Source organism: Scyliorhinus canicula, chromosome 2, assembly GCF_902713615.1.
Source record: "Scyliorhinus canicula chromosome 2, sScyCan1.1, whole genome shotgun sequence".
Taxonomy (NCBI): Eukaryota; Metazoa; Chordata; class Chondrichthyes; order Carcharhiniformes; family Scyliorhinidae; genus Scyliorhinus; species Scyliorhinus canicula.
This window is the reverse complement of record NC_052147.1, coordinates 233,094,478-233,111,739: the sequence shown is the minus strand read 5'-3', so window position 1 is coordinate 233,111,739 and position 17,262 is coordinate 233,094,478. Positions and strand designations below refer to the sequence as shown.

Below are 17,262 nucleotides of genomic sequence, written 5' to 3'. Positions count from 1 at the left end.
ATTCAGCTACAACAAAGTTGAAGGAACAGACAAGAACATTTGATAACGTTCACAGCAAGGCTTTGTAATTTGTAAATAAATGTAATGACAGGATTTCACAGATGAATATGGATGAAAATCAAACATTGGACATTGATGCGTTGGAAACAGCATTGCCAGTTAAGAGGCAGAGGAAGAAGAAAAGAATGGCAGATGAGCTTATTGATGATGAAAGAAATTCCTCAGATTCTCTAGCTGATTTTCGAGTAAATATGTTTAACCTAATAATGGATCGCATTGTCCAGTCACTAGAATCACGCTTTGTACAACACAAACAGTTGTATAAAGATTTGTCCTGCTTGGACCCAGCAAAGTTTAAAACTATTGCAGAGAAGGGCCTTGAAGATGAAGCATTGGAAGGTATTATTAAGTTGTTTCCACAAATCAGCAAAGATCAAGTAATATTGGAATTGTTTTCTTTTGCTTCAAACTTTGATGTATTAAAGCTATTGCTTAATGATGGTGAGAAATGGATTCCAGTTGCAACAATTGTAAAATTTGCAGCACTTGCCCATCGTGTGTACTAAAAATTCTGGCATCCAACAGACTTCATGACAAGGCATATGATAACCTTTATGAACTTTATAAAGTCATCTACACACTATCAGTTACTCAAGTCCAATGTGAGAGGACATTTTCAAAGCTAAAGATCATAAAGACAAGGTTAAGAAATTCACTGTCTGAGGAGAATTTGGAATCATACATGTTGCTATCCATTGAAAAGGAATTGTTAGATGAATTGGATGCAGAAGCAATTATTGGCAGATTCGCACAATCATCTAGCGAAAACAAACAATTGCTCTTAATATAGTGGACTGCATGCAATGCTCCATTGTGCTTTTGAACTATCTGTTAATGTGTAAATTGTGCAGTAAACTATTTAAAAATATCAACCAATTACTTAAAATTTAAAAAAATAAATAAAAAATTCAATTATAACATTCTGAATTTACATTTGGTATCTACTGCCAATATGTACAGTACATGTACACTGTAATTACTAAGAAATACACATTTTTTCCACAAGCATTTTAATTGTACCCTTTTTTCCATATGTATTTTTTGAAAATGTTATTTATTCGTTATGAAAATTAAATGATAGCATTGTAGTTGTGGGTGGGCCCCCTTTGTCTCCTGGCAACCAATATTTTTAAACCCAGTCCGCCACTGGCAGCCTTTACGATTCTCCGCATTTCCGTACCAGCCTCCCCGGACAGGCGCCGGAATGTGGCGACTAGGGGCTTTTCACAGTAACTTCATTGAAGCCTACTCGTGACAATAAGCGATTTTCAATTTTCATTTGCGGAGAATCTCGCCCTAGCTCTTTTCTCTCCCCACAGATGCTGCTAGACTTGCTGAGTTTTTCCAGCATTTTCTCTTTTGTTTCAGATTCCAGCATCCGCAGTAATTTGCTTTTCTCTTTATTTTAAGAAGCGTGCCGTTTCTTTCTGTGAAGTGAGGAATGATGGATGTGGACTGTATCTTTAAGCGCCAGTGGTTGCGGGAGGTGTCCTGTGCCTTTAAATGCTGCCCAGGTGCCGTGGCGGCGGCTGCGCAGTATTAACCAGCGGACGATGGCAGATCGGGTCGGGCTGGACGAGGATGAGGTGTCGGTGGGGATTAACCCGGCTCCGGGCCCTGATCCTGAGCCCGAGGCGGAGACCAGGCCTGAAGCCGGCCCCGACATAAGCGACGTTAAAAGCACGGTAGTGTGGAGTGCGGAGGCGGTGAGGGGAGAGGGTGGGAAGCAGCCCGGCCTCCGCACCAGGCCCTCGGAGCCCAGGGACCGGACCGGACCGGGGCGGGCGGGGGTGTTGGTGATCGGTATCCGCGGGTGGGGTTTGCAGCTTGGCCTCTGGAGCATGGGTCCCGGAGAGCGGGGCCGGGTGGGGCCTGGGCGTGGCGGTCCCCCTCCGGGCACAGGTTGAGTTCAGACCGAGCTGGACTAGACCCAGTTTTCCTGATGCGGGCGGTGGAAATGGTCTTTTGCTTTGCAGATTCCGCACCGATTATATCCCCCGACCAGCACATTTAATCATGTGATCCAAACTCCAGATATAAATCTCTTGAGTCTAAGTGACACAGAGCTTTGCGGTAATGCCGCAGTGGCTGTGCTGAAAGTCTCTGTTGTTGTGCTTCAGACCGGAGGTGGCCAGTTTAAAAAAAAATCCTCGGGCCAGTCAGCTTCTGTGGGCAGAGTAGATTTGTTCCTATTTCAGGTGTAGACTCTTCATTTCCTGCCTGATGATGGGTGCTCTGTGGGTTGTGCACGTGGACAAATCTTTGCAATAGTTTCAATTTCCGTCTTCCGAGTGAGAATATATTGCACACTCCACCGTAGACTCGATGGGCCAAATGGTGTACTTCTGCACTGTAAATTCTATGCTAATCTATGACACAAAAGGGTCATTTCGCCCAACCGGTCCATGCTTTTACTCCACTCTCCTCTTTCCTTTGTAACCATCTATTCCTTTCCCCTCATATGCTTGGCTAGTTTTCCCTTAAATACATCTATTATTTATTATTCGCTTCAAATACTTCCTGTGGTAGGGAGTTCCACAATCTTGCCACACTTTGGGTGAATAAGTTCCTTCTGGGTTCCTTATAGGATTTCTTGGTGATTATATTATATTGACAGTCTCTAGTTATGCTCTTCCTCACGTGATACATTTTTTCTGTATCCATTCTTATCAAACTTTCAGAACTTTCAAGATGTCAATTGCAACACCCTTCAACCTTTTTTTCCCTAAGAGAAGAGACCCAGCCTTTCAATCCTTTCCTCATGGCACAGCATGGTGGTAGTTGTTACCACTGCTGCCTCACAGCACCAGGGACCCTTGTTTGATTCTAACCTTGGGTGACTGGAGTTTTAAAAAATTGTTTATTGTCACAAGTAGGCTTACATTAACACTGCACTGAAGTTACTGTGGCCCCTGGTCGCCACGTTGTCCGGCGCCTGTTTGGGTACACCGAGGGAGAATTCAGAATGTCCAATTCACCTCACAGCATATCTTTTGGGACTTGTGGGACAAAACCGGAGCACCCGGAGGAAACCCACGCAGACACGGGGAGAATGTACAGACTCCGCACAGACAGTGACCCAAGCCGGGAATCGAACCTGGGTCCCTGGTGCAGTGAAGCAATAGTGCTAACCACTGTTACTGTGTAGATTGCACATTCTCCCCATGTCCTTGCGGGTTTCCACTGAGTGCTCTGGTTTCCTCCCACAGTCCAAAGATGTGCAGGCTAGGTGGATTGGCCATGCTAAATTGGCCCCAAGTGTCCAAAGGTTGGGTGGCATTACAGGGATGAGGTGGGTGATTGGGCCTAAGTAGGGCCTTTCAAAGGGTTGGTGTAGATTTGAGGGGCCGAATGGCCTCCTGCACTATAGAGATTGTATGGCATGTATACCCATGTATTTCTAACTTGGATATTAATTATGATAACTTGTGTATTGTCTGTGCACTTAGTGGTCGTGTCCAAGAGTCAGTTTAGCTATTATCTTTTTTATTGTTGTGAATTGGGCCCAGCTTTGAATTGTTACTTAAAGTTGAAACGTAATACATATTGGCATTGTGAAGTGGACTAGACAGCGTTGGAACAATTTAAAAAAAAAAAAGTAACTTTGTGCATGTTTGCTGCCAACTTTGCATCCGAGTTCTCCTATGTGGCTGCTGGATATTTCCTTCGACTGGAGAAGTCAGAAACTCGCCATGGTGATATTCTGTATGAGAAAGCTGTGTCTGTTGATACGCCCTCTGTCTTTGGAGGCATCGGGCATCAGTTATATTTATAACTGTTGTTGGCGAAAACCTCCTTGGTTTGGATCCTGGCAAGGTAGCAGAGCAATGTTCCATAGGCCGATTTTATTAACGGTGCTGGAAAAGTATCATGGTGTGCTGGGGAATGGAAATCCTAGGTGCCAGTAGGTACATTTTATGGTGGTTTTGGGATGCAAATGAATGGGGGAGGGAGGAGCTGCTGAAGGTTGAAGGCTGTTACCCACTTGAAGTTACTGATGAGAGTTGTCATTGAAGCAGTGCTGCATATTAATTTTTATCTTTAACATGACAATGTAACACTTCAAAAATGTACCATGGACTGCCTTCTTTGTCCAAATCACTAAAATTTCCATTCTTCTATCACAACATGCCTGAACTGAAGACCAAACTGGAAGGAAGCAATCGTGGATTGGAGAGAATGGAAATGCTGAAGTCATGAATAGAGGAGAGGCAGCAGTTACTAGGCTAAAGCAACTGAGGATAGCTTGGGATTGGATAGAGTGATGGTTGTAGTGTGGCTATGTCCTCAGCTGCCTAGACCCTTTGCTTTGGAAATTCATTCCTAGATCGCTATGCCTCTTGCTCTCTTCCTTTAAGATACACCTTAAGACCTATCTGACCAAGCTTTTGATAGATGGGTAAATGAAAACGGGGACCGGTTTAGCTCGGTTGACTGGATAGCTAGTTTGTAATGCAGAGCAAGTCCAACAGCGTGGGTTCAATTCTCGTACTGGCTGAAGTTATTCATGAAGACCCCGTCTTCTCAACCTTGTTCCTCACCTGAGGTGTGGTGATCCTTTGGTTAAATCGCCACCAGTCAGCTCTCCCCCTCAAAGGGGAAAGCAGCCAATGGTCAACTGGCACTATGATGACCGTACTGTACTTTAAGATGGAACTGAGAAAGTTGAGATTTCTTAGGTTGAAGTTAGAACAGGATAGCTTGTGAAGAAAGTGGGCTAGATGGGGGAGGTATTTGAATGGGGTTGTTAGGAGATGTGATTTTATTTCTTCCAACAGTTGGTTTTTTAAAAAAATGCTTGCAAACTATGGAACAGAAGGTCTCTGGTTGGGAAGGCTCTATAATGGTGCTTGGTGGTTGGACGACCTAATGAAAACTTGTGTATTAAAATTCCCCTAAACTCGACTTGATAACATCTGAAGAAAGTAACATTTTAACATTGGCATTCCTATAGTTTGTGTGCCACTACCAAGAATTATGATACACAAGATTTGTTCCTCTGTCGTGTTCTCCCTTTTTGCAGGATTGAAAGTGGTGCATATTAGAGCAAATGTTCAACTTCAGCTTATAACGGATGAAAATCAATTTTGGGAGTGTTCAGGTTCATTTTGACCATATTTTACCCACAAACCTCTTGACAATCTATAATACTTTATAGTTTTATAACTGGGTGTATTTTACTGTGTCTAAATTTATTTTGGAAAATAGCCAATATAAACTTTTCACAATTTGGTTACATTTCTTGTGATGCTTAAATTCTTAGCGGGTACTGCAGAGAAAATTCAATGCCCCAGCCAACTGTTTCCAAATTTACTCTTTTTGTTATTTAACAGGATTAAAAACTTATTTATATTCATTCATCTGAATTATCCCTGCACATCCTGGTCCAATTATGCCCTGTTAAAGCGTTCCACTTCATCAAATCACAATATTTAGTCCTGACTCTTAATAAGCAATGGCACTGGAGGTTTCTAAAATTGATTGAGAATTGCTGCTGCCTCATACTAAAGGATGAAAATGCATGGGCCAATGTTCACCTAATCCCCAGCCTTGAACACTAAACTTTCTCTCTAATCTCACCTTGCTCACTGTCTGAGCTCATCTTGTCCAAGGGACTTGTCAACTGTTCCTTCAACCCTAATCCCACTAAACTGCTGACCTTCCCAGTGCTCCTGTTAGTGTGTGTGTGTCTCTTGCCTTTGAATTTTGTTTTCCAGAGGAATTAACCTTTCCTGGAAAACAAAAACTTTGACTCCCACTGACCTTGCAAACTGCTGCCCCATTTCCAAACTTCTATTTCTCTTAAATCCTTGAACGTGTTGCTACCTGCTAAATCTGGGTCCATCTTTATCAGAACGTGTTTGAATCCCTCCAATTCGATTTCCACCATAATGGCTCTTATCAAAATCACAAACACCATCTATGTGACTGTGACAAAGGTAGACTTATCTTCTGCATCCTTGTTGACCTGTCAGCAACCCTTGTTATGGCTGACCACACCATTCTCCCCCAATGTGCCCCCACTGTCATCCTACTGGGTTGGACTGCAATTGCCTGGTTCCATTCTTTTTTTGTCTGATTGTAGCCAGCAAATGGCTTTCAATGGCTTCTCTTCCCTCTTTCTTTCACGGTGATCTCTGTGCAAAATGCTCCCGTCCTATTTCTTATCCATATGCGGCTCACCAGCAACTTTGTCCAAAAGCAGTGTAGTTTTCACAGATGCTGACAACAGCGCTCTCTCAATTCCTCCACTGTTTCTAAATTATCAGGCTTCTTTGCTCATCCAATACTGGATATCAGTTGAAATTTCTTCCAATTAAGTATTGGGAAGATTGCCATTGTGCTTAGTCCCTACTCTAAATTCTGGTCCCTAATGACCAACTTCACCCCTCTCCCTGGCAACTGTCTAAACCAGACAGTTTGCAACCTTCATGCCACATTTGACTTCAAGATGAGCTGCTGACCACATGAATGCCCCCTTCCACCTCCAGACTTCACCCTTGTCTTGACCCATCTGAAGCTGCAGCTCTTATTCATGCCTTTGTTACTTGTGGACTTGACTATTCCTGTGTTCCCCAACTGATGTCCAAAAATCTATTCTTTGTAAACTTGAGATAATCCAAAATTTTGCTGCCTGTCTTTATTTGCATTAAGTCCTGTTTGTCTATTACGCCTACATTGGCTCCTGGTCAAGTGAAGTCTTCATTTAAAAAATTCTCATTCTTGTTTTCCAATTCTCTCTGGCTTTGCCCTTCTATCTTGAACTTCTCCATCCCTACCATCCTTTAAGATATCTGTGCTTCTTTAATTCTGGACTTTTGACCATTCCTGACTTTAATTATGGCTGTGCCTTTTGCTGCCTAGCTCCTTTGGTCTGGGAATCCCTTCCTGAATCCATGTGCTTCTCTAGCTCTCTTCCTTTAAGATGAAGTTTTGAAATCTATCTGACTAAGCTTTTGGCCATCTGCCCTAATAACACCTTATGTAGCTTGATGTCTTTTTTTGACACTCCTGTGAAGTGCCTTCAGATGTTTTACTACATTAATGCACTATATCAATGTAACTTCACAATTTTTTCAATTATGTGCAACTTTTTTAAATCAATGTAAAGATAATGGAAGACAAGACTTGCTTATCGAAGAAAATGGAGATTAATGTGTCAGAAGCAGAAAAACGAACTGGAAAAAATGCAATGAACATGCAGGAGATTTATACAGTGTACCTCATTGAAACAAGGTATGTGCAACTACATTATAAAAATGAAATTGTTTTGCTTTACAGTAGTTTCATGGTCTGTAATTTACATTTTTAGGTGAATACACAAATTACTGTTGCGATTCGACACCACAAGCTGTCGTTTTAATAGATTTTGCTACCTAACTCTAGTGATATGTCTAAGTTTTTATAGATGTGCATCTTTCTTCATAAAACTTCTGATTAATTCTTTTTGTATCTACTGTTTGAGAATATAAGATTTTCACTTGTGTGAGCAGCTGAAAGATCACTTATGCCAGGTCATGTTGTGACTTAACAGTTCATGATTGCTCAGACGTGGGGGTTTTCTGTGAGAAGATATTAAGTGGAACTTAATATTGTAATAGCCATCCTGTAATGTTCTTAGTGCATGTCTGCTCAGGTTATAAAATCACAACTTACATCATCACTTGACCAAGACAAAGCAGCAGGAATGGAAAATTAACCAGTTCTTTTTTTTAAAAAAAACGTTGCTCTCCAGTAATTTTCTACCCAAAACGTTTGGTGTCGTAAGTTCCAGTGACTAAGGTTGGGTATCTTTCCAGCTTTTGCCTAAATTTGGAATTGAAAAATGGAGCAAAGCTTCTTAATAATGTCAGCATGTTGATTGTCTAGCTTCTGATCTTTATTTTTTGCTCTAATTCCTAGCTAGTTCCAACCCTCGTTGTGGACTAATTCCTTGATGTAATGAGCATTCCAGTGTACATTTAATTCCTGTTTAATGCATTAATTTGAAAAAATATATATTTGCTGTTTACTTGGCTATGCATTCATTTAAAAAAAGAAAGTCTGTTTACTTGGCTACTTTGGTAATTTCCAATTAAACTCATTTAATGTAGGTATGTTTTAGGAAAAAACTGAACAATCCAATAGAGTTTAAGAACATTAAAACTTAAGCTTCCCATATCCTTTGATACCACGAGAGACCAAAACCTGTCCATTGTGGCCCATCCACAACCCTTTTTAAAGTGGAAAATTCCAAAGATTCGCAACCCTTTTGAGGAAAAACGGTTTCTCCTCATCTCTGTCCTAAATGAGATGAGGAGAAACTGTCCTGAAATAATGTCCCTTGTTCTTTAATGCTGGACAAAGCTCAATTGCACACTACCATCATGATCATTTAGTATCATGTACTAAATGGTCTGTTTGAGCTGCTCGCAGAAAAATACTTTTCACTGTACCTCGGTATATGTGACAATAAACATAAACAAATTCAATCCATTCCAAACCTTTCTCTCTGCTGCTATATTACGTGATTCAAATCTGTTTATATTACTGGTTGTTAAAATACCTGCACTGCTGTAATGTACACTTTCTATGTTTACGTTCCAAGGTTAGTGACAGCATGAAACATTTCCTTTTAGATGTGGTATATAAATGGTCATCCTTGGCAATCCTCCCAAGCGACCTGCTACACCCTTTGACCTTGAACAGCTAGTAGCTTGCATATCTTATGTTCTAAAGTTTGGGAATTAATGTGGGTGGCCTTCAGGGAAAGAGAAACTTAGTGGATGTCAAATGTATACTGTGCAGGAGCTTGTGTTATATAGATTTTAGCATCCGTTCATGTATCACACGGCGAGCCCAGTCTTTTGCAGACAAGACGTACACCATGTTTCAACTAAACAAACTAGGTGACGGCCATTCTCTTGATCATTTCTCCAGGGCAATGCCTTAACCATCAAAGTTAATCTGCCTGGTTTGAATTTAAACAGCTTTTCAATTAACTGTCAGGGTGGCAAGTGAAGAAAGGACTGTACCTGCCTCTGAACAAAGTTCCTCACCTGTGAATACCGTAACCCATTCCCATCGGGCAGCTCAAATTCCTCCTCTGACTCCTCCAGGCTTGGAAAGCCGCTGCCAATGAAAATCGGGAGGTTCTGGAACACAAACGAGAACCTTGGAGGACCGTCATCTTCACTGATGGCACCCATCCCACCAATGACAGCGGGAGCACATCCCCCCCCCCCCCCCCTCCTAAAATCCTCCATCTGTTCCACCAGCTGAGTCAAATCAGCTTGTGCAGCTGCTCCCGCCCCTGCGCCATCTGAATGCCCAATTATCGGAAGTTCTCCCCCATCACCCTAAACGGCAACACCCACACCCCTCCTGCCCCCTCGCCTGGATCGGAAAGACCTCTCTTCCCCAAGTTCAATTTATACCCCGGGAACAGGCCAAATACCTTCCAACGGGTTTGAAATATAAAGCAGCAAGTCATCTGGATACAGCAAGATCCTATGCTCCACCACCTCCCCTCCCCCCATCTCCCACTGTCCCCTGCCAATCCCTTGATGTTCTCAGTGCCATTGCAGTGGCTCTATAGCCATGGCAAAGAGCAGGGGGTGGGGGGGGGGGGGGGGTGAACATCTCTATCTCATCCCCGATGAGGCCTGAAGTATTCTGTGCTCACCCGGTTTGTACGCACACTTGCCACCGGTGCCTGATACAATAACCGGACCCAGTCCACAAAGCCCTGACGAAACCCAAACAGCCCCAGAGCCTCCCACAAATAATCGCACTCCACCCGATCGGAGGCCTTCTCCGCATCTAAGGCGACCACCACCTCCACACTTTGTCCCTCCGGAGGCATCATTATAATGTTTAGTAACCTCCTGTTGGCTGATAGATGTCCCCTCCTCTATCACCCCCGGCACACAATCATCAATCCTTGAGGCCAAGATCTTGGCCAGTAACTTGCCGTCCACAATTAATAGTGAAATTGGTCTGAAGGACCACACTGCTCCGGATCCTTATCCCTCTTTAAAATTTAAAGAGATCAAGGCCTGTGATAACATTGTGGGGGGTGGGGAGCGCCACCTGCTCCATCACCAGCAGGGGCCCAGGTCCTCCGAGAATGTTTTGGAAAAAATCGACTGGAAACCCTTCCAGGCCTGGGGCTTCCCTGCCTGCATTGCCTCAAGACCCTCCAACAGCCCTCTGGGGACTCCCAGCCCAGGTCCTCCTCCGGGTCCTCCTCCATCCTTGGGAACTCCAACCCCTCTAATAATCGTCTCATTCCCTTCACCCTTGCTGGGGGGGGGGGGTTCCAACTCATTCAGCCTTTTGTGAAGATCCCCATTCACCCCCAATGGATCCAAGACAGTGTTGTTGTGTCCCCCCATTCCTTCACTTTTCTGGTCCCCCTCACTGTTTCCTGCTTCCTCAGTTGAAGTGACAGCATCCTACTTTCCTTTTCCCCATATTCATAGACTGCCCCCTTTGCCCTCCTCAACTGCCCAACCATCTTCCCCATCGATAATAACCCAAACTCCATCTGCAGTTTCTGCCGCTCTCAACAACCCTGCCTCCGGTGCCTCCGAATACCTCCTATCCATCTGCAAAATCTCCTGCACTAACCTCGCCAATCTCCATCTCCTCCGTCTTATCCCTGTGTGTCCGTATAGAAATAAACTCCCTCTTTACTACTTCCTTCAATGCCCCCCACAGCACGGCAGCCGAAACATCCCCTGTGTCGTTCAGCTCTACATATTGGTGCGAGTCCAGGTCCTGAATCTTCCCCAACACTCACCTCATGAACTCTACATCATCCCAGTTGAGGACATATACATTCACCAATACCATCGACATCCCTTCTTTGAGTCTGGTTGAGAATGCAATACCTGCCATATCCACCATTTCCTAAGCCTAGTTTGATCCCCAATCTTCAAATGTATTTCTTTCAAAAAAGCCACGGCTGCCTTTAGACTTCTCAAATACGCAAGCGCTCTTGAGCTACCGCCGTGCCCCCCACCCGCCCCAAATCAACTATATCCCCATCAGCACGAATCCTGCACCTCCTCAGGCCTGCCCTTGGATGGCCACTGCACTCCCCATATCACATTTCAAAAGCCCCCCCATGCAAAATAACTATCCTAACCCCCATCACCACTAACCACCCGCTCACTTCCCATTGTGTTTCTATGAACTAGCCTGCCCAGCTCGCCTGGCAGCCTCTGCCCATGGTGCCTAGCCACTGATTCTCTTCCCCCCCCCCCCCATCCCCCACAGAACTCTGGACAATGGCCCCCAGAGAAAACAAACCAAAATGAACAAAAAAGCACCTCCTCCAAAGTTCAATGGGCTCCTTCTCCTGCCAGTCCATTGACCCTCACAGACTCCATCACTTCTTCCGACGTCCCAAAATATAGTTCATGCCCATTGTTGGTTACCCAGAGGTAAGGCAGGTACAGTATTCCATATTTCACTCCCTTCTTGGGTAGCCTTCACCTTGTTCAACCCTGCTGTCCTCTTGGCCAGCTCCACGCCCAGTCCTTGTACACCCAAAATTTGTTGCCCTCCCAGGTACACCGCCTTGTCTGCCTGGATCCGATCCTTGTCCAGAAACCGGTGCAGCCGCTCCACCATAGCCCTCAGTGGCTGGTTCTCCTGCGGATTCCTCATCAGCGCCCTGTGCGCCCAGACAACCTCGAAGGGCCATTCAAAGGTCCCCTCTCCCATCAACTTCTCAAACATCCGAGCCACGTAAGAGCCAGCGTCCGCTACCTCGCTGCCCTCCCGCAGCTCCACGATCCTCGGCTTCTGCCTTCAGGAGCGGTTCTCCAAATCATCCATCTTCTCCTGCAGCCGCCTCTTGAGTATCATGCATCATCCCAACTCAGCCGCCATCGAGGTGAGCTGCTCCTCGTGCTCCTCCACCCTCTGGATCGCCAGGTTCTGAGCCTCCAGCCTCGTTTCTAAGCGGTCAATACATGCCTTAATAGGGTCCACCGTCCTTGCCAGGTCTTCCAGAAGTCTCCTTCCTCTGCTTGGGGAACTTCTCGTTCAAGAGGTCCACCAGCTGCTCCATCGACCAGGAGATCAAACTTTGCTGCAACTCCTTCTTCCTAACCAAACGCCCTGGCTGACGATCCTTCCATCAACGTCTAAAATCTCCTCGTGTCAGCTGCTGCTGCTCCCTTTCTACGTTTGCATTGAAAGAATTTATAAAAAAAAAAATCAACAACATTTTAAAAAATCAACAACAAATTTTCTCCCCACAGTTAAAGTAGACAAGGTGTGGTTCTACACCGAAACACGAAACCCCCCCCCCCAACCGAATAATAAATAATAACAAACAACAATACAAGAAAGAAGAAAATAACAAGCACACCGTCGCAAAAACATACCCCCTTAACCAGGCCTGAACCCCCTCCCCTCGGGTTGCTGCTGAGACTGACCACCCTCTACCCCTTTGCCAGGAAATCAAGAAAGGGCTGCCACTGCCGAACGAACCCCTGTACCGACCCCCTCAGGGCAAACTTAATCTTCTCCAGCTCGTTGATCCAGGCCTCCGAACTCGGGGGCCGCGTGTCCCTCCACTGTAACAGAATTCTGCGCCGGGCTACTAGAGATGCAAAGGCCAGAATGCCGGCCTCTTTCGCCTCCTGCACTCCCGGCTCAGAAGCTACCCCAAAAATCGCGAGCCCCCAGCCTGGCCTGATCCTAGACCCGACCACTTCAGACAAAGTCCCTGCCCCCCCCCCCCCCCCCCCCCTTCCAAAACCCCTCCAAGGCCGGACATGCCCAAAACATATGGTGCGGTTCGCTGGGACTCCCAAACACCTCCTGCACCTGTCTTCCCCTCCACAGAACTGGTCATCCTGGCCCCTGTCATGTGCGCCCTATGCAGCACCTTCAGCTGAATTAAGCTGAGCCGTGCGCAAGAAGAGGACGAGTTCATCTTCTCCAGGGTGTCCGACCACGTTCCATCCTCAATCTCTTCCCCTAGCTTTTCCTCCCACTTTGCTTTGAGCTCCTCTACTGAGGCCTCCTCTTCCTCCTGCATCAACTGGTAAATTGCCGAGATCTTCCCCTCACTGACCCACGTCCCCGAGAGCACCCTATCCTGCACCACCCTTGGCGGCAGCCACGGAACCTCCGCCATCTGCCGCTTAACAAATGCCCTGATCTGCATATACCTGAAAGCGTTCCCAGGGGGAAGGTTCCACTTCCCCTCCAGCTCCTCCAGAATCGCGAACTTCCCATCAAGGAAGAGGTCCCCAATCTGTCTGATGCCTGCCCTGTGCCAACTCCCAAATCCACCATCCATTCTCCTCAGTGCAAAACGGTGATTGCCCCGTATCGGTGCCCAGACTCAGGCCTTCACTTCCCCCCAATGTCGCCTCCACTGCCCCCAGATTTTGAGGGGCGCCACCACTACCGGACTCGTGGAGTACTTTGCCGGGGGAGTGGAAGTGGGGCCGTCACCAAAGCCTCCAGACTCGTACCCACACAGGACGCCACCTCCAATCTCTTCCATGCTTCACCCTCCCCCTCCGTCACCCACCCGCGAATCATTGCAACATTCGCCACCCAGTAATACCCACACAGGTTGGGCAATGCCAAACCTCCTACCTCCCTTCATCGCTCCAAGAATACCCTCCTTACTCTCGGGACCTTCCGTGCCCACAAGAACCCGAGAATCTACTTATTCACCCTTTTGAAAAAAGCCTTTGGGATCAATATGGGGAGGCACTGGAAAAGAAACAAAAACCTCGGGAGCACTGTCGTCTTAATCGACTGGACCCTGCCCGCCAACGGTCTTGAATGAATTGACCTCATTCCTCATATTGCCTTCAATGCTGCCAAACCACGGACCTGAGACCTCCCCATTTCGCTTAAACTCCACATACTCCTCAATCACCTTCCCCATCTTAATGCAAAGATTTGGGTCAGGCAACAAAAATTCGGATCTGGCAACAAACCCGTATCTCGCCTCCACACTGGCCTCTGGACTGGACCCTTCTCCAGTGCGGAGCATGGTCCAATACCACGATTGCCATATACTCTGTCTTCTTCAACCAGCTAGTGGCACCTCTGCAGATCTCTTCTCCCCCCGAACACTTTCCTCACCCAGCCCTTCCTAAGCCTCATTTGGTCCTTTCCTCACTCCTGTTCAGGCTAGCGCGGCGGCCCCTTCCAGAGCACATTTCCCCACATAGAAAAAACACCAACACCCACTGTTTCCAAGCTCCCCATGCCCTATGACTCAACAAACCCCCAAACTCAAACAATCATAAATCCCAAAACACCCTGGCCCAAACCCCTATTGCTCAAACAAGTTAACCGTAACACCCATAAAAGGTGAGAACAAGGAAAAGCCCAGTCAAAAACCTTCCAAGTCGAAATTCAGTTCAGTCCCAGGCCTTCTGCCTTAGCAGCGCCTCTGCTGCAGTCTATAAGTAAGAAGTAATAGTCCCTGCCATTGTGTGTGATCCACAGCCTTGCCAGGTAGACCACACCAAACTGCACGAACGCTGCTCGTCTCCTCGCCAGCTCCGTCGTCAAGTCCTGGTATATACTTGTACGGTTTCTGTCCCACTCCACCTCACACTTCTGTTTTGCCCACCTCAGCACCTTCTCCTTCACTTGTGAAAACAGATGTTCACAGCTTGGTGTTCATTCATTCTGTCCGGCCGGTGGGCCCTGTCCAATTCATACTGGGAGGGATTCTCTCCCTTCCCCCATCAACTTCGCTAGCATGTCGCCGAAGTATCCTGAGACCTCTGGCCCTCCACCCCCTTGGGCGCACCCATGATCCTCCCGTGTTGTCTTTGCGACCTGTTCTCCAGGTCTTCCACTTTGGCACTCAGCCCTCTGTTGATCTCTGCCACCGTCTGCTGCTCCTCGCACATCGAGGTGAACTAGTCGCTGTGCCCCGACAGTGCCTCCTCCACCCGCTTCATTTTCTCCCCCTGCTCCCACACTTCTGTCGAAGTTCTCACCAATTCCTCTCACATTTGAGCAAGGGTCTCGCCCAGCCACACCATAAGCAAGGTCATCATGTCCGTGTGATGCTTTTCCAAATACTTCTCCACCATGATTGGAACAGCCCCATCCGACGGGCTCTCTCCCACCATCTTTCCTCCCACTGCACCCCTCGCCACATTTGATGGCGAACTTTCGCTTGTCCCCTTTTTTTCCTGGATTCTTCTTTCCCATGTTTGACATTCTATAAATGCCCCAGACCTTCCCAAAACTTCTTACAAAAGAAATTTCCCCCAAAACTGGATGCAAAGGGCCTATAAAAGACTACTCTGGCGGGAGCCACCACAACACGCAACCTCTACCTACATGCTGCAACCAGAAGCCATCTGCAAGTTCTTTCTTTTTGCCAATAACTCTGCTGTTGGGGCGATTGAGTACTGGTGATCTACCACCTGAATGCTAAACCTGCCCCACCCATCCCTTCCGCAACCTTGTTTGATCCTTAATTCAAGCATCTTGGGTACGCAAACACCCAGGACCTTTTTTTTACTTGGCCATTTAATCTCCCATTCCAAGTTATGAACCAGACAGGGAGCCTCTTGACTCCCACCCGACCCAGAATCAGCCATATCCACCTTGATGCAACCCTACAGTGCCCAACCTGCACCAGCTCCAGACCCACCAAGGTGACTGCCACATGCAAGTCCAATCCCCCTCTTTTATTTATTTTTTTGTCCCCCCCCCCACACCTCCGCTGTCCCCAAACCCAGACAGAACAGAAACAAAATGCCTAAGCTCATTACCTTAAAATAAAACACCCCAGTGGTAAGCTGCCGATATCCCGACTTCTCTGCTCAACTGGCTCTACTGCTGTCATGGTGATCCCCGCTCAGTGTAGAAATCAATGTCAACTAAACAGTACATCAACAAACATCCCCCCTCCCCCCCCTGTCCATACCAAACTTTAATACCGAGCGATAGAGGAAAATCAACACTCAAACCCCTCATCCCACCCCGCCCCCCCAAAAAAACCTCCCAAAAACTCCAGTACAAAATAACAGTCCCCAACTTTGACCAGAAAAAACACCAACCCACAAGCCTAGACGCAACCCCAAGCCCTCCCCCACATAAAAATTCCACAAAAAATACGAATACAGATAAACTTAACAATGAACGAACTCCATAGTCCTTAAGCACTTTAGTTCACCCCCAGTCCATGCTTCTTGACACTCATTTGCATCCTCCAGCGTATAAAAGTTATAATCACTGTCCTTGAAAGTCGACCAATGACAAGCCGGGTAAACTGTACCAAACCTCACGTTGCTCTTACACCGCGTGGCCTTATTAAACGCTGCATGCATGCTAGCCAGCTCGGCACCAACATCTTGGTATATTCTGATGGCATGGTCCTCCTATCTCGATGGTGCCTCGCCCACCTCAGGACTCGCTCATTTTTCAGGTATCGATTAAACCTGACTATGATTGCCTGAGGTGGCTCCCCTGATCTGGGCTTCTGCCTCAGCAACGATGGGCCAGTGCAACTCGGGAGGTGTCGGAAAGATGGCCTCCAACCAACAGCTTTCTGAACATTTTGACGTTTAGTTTGTGGAGTCTCAGCCCAGCGAAGTTTTGGCGCCTGGCATTGTTCTCCAGATCGCCAACCTTTATCTTCTAGCTCAGCGCGCCTCGCCCCTCGTATCTCTCTTCACGACAGCATAGTGGTTAGCACAGTTGCTTCACAGCTCTAGGGTCCCAGGTTTGATTCTCAGCTGGGTCACTGTCTGTGCGGAGTCTGCACGTTCTCCCCGTGTCTGCGTGGGTTTCATCTGGGTACTCCGGTTTCCACCCACAGTCAAAAGATGTGTGGGTTAGGTGGATTGGCCATGCTAAATTGCCCTTCGTGTCCAAAAGGGTTAGGTGGGGGTTACAGGGATAGGGTAGATATGTGGGCTTGAGTAGGGTGCTCTTTGTAAGGACCGGTGCAGACCGTTTGGCCAAATGGCCTGAGGAAGGAGCTGTGCTTTGAAAGCTAGTGATTCAAAACAAACCTGTTGGACTTTAACCTGGTTTTGTAAGACTTCTTATTGTGTTACATATACCGGACATTTTTGTACAAGGGAGTCTTATTCCATCAAACTATGCCAATTTCCTCCAAAAGAATCACCCATAAACTGGACATAAAGGGCAAAAGCAAAGTACCCTGGCGGTTGCCACTGTGTGTGCGACTGCTCACCACATAGC

General features: G+C 46.6%; 1 protein-coding gene across 1 annotated transcript in view; it reads left to right on the top strand.

The window, feature by feature from the left end:
• The first annotated feature begins 1,557 nt into the window (after positions 1 to 1,557).
• The window catches only part of snx4 (sorting nexin 4), a 103,913-nt gene continuing 88,208 nt past the window's right edge, over positions 1,558 to 17,262 (top strand). Inside the window, exons 1-2 of the mRNA XM_038790298.1 lie at positions 1,558 to 1,745; positions 7,172 to 7,296. Of these exons, the coding sequence (XP_038646226.1) occupies positions 1,614 to 1,745; positions 7,172 to 7,296 (257 nt within the window). The 5' untranslated portion in view covers positions 1,558 to 1,613. The remainder of the gene's footprint in view (positions 1,746 to 7,171; positions 7,297 to 17,262) is intronic.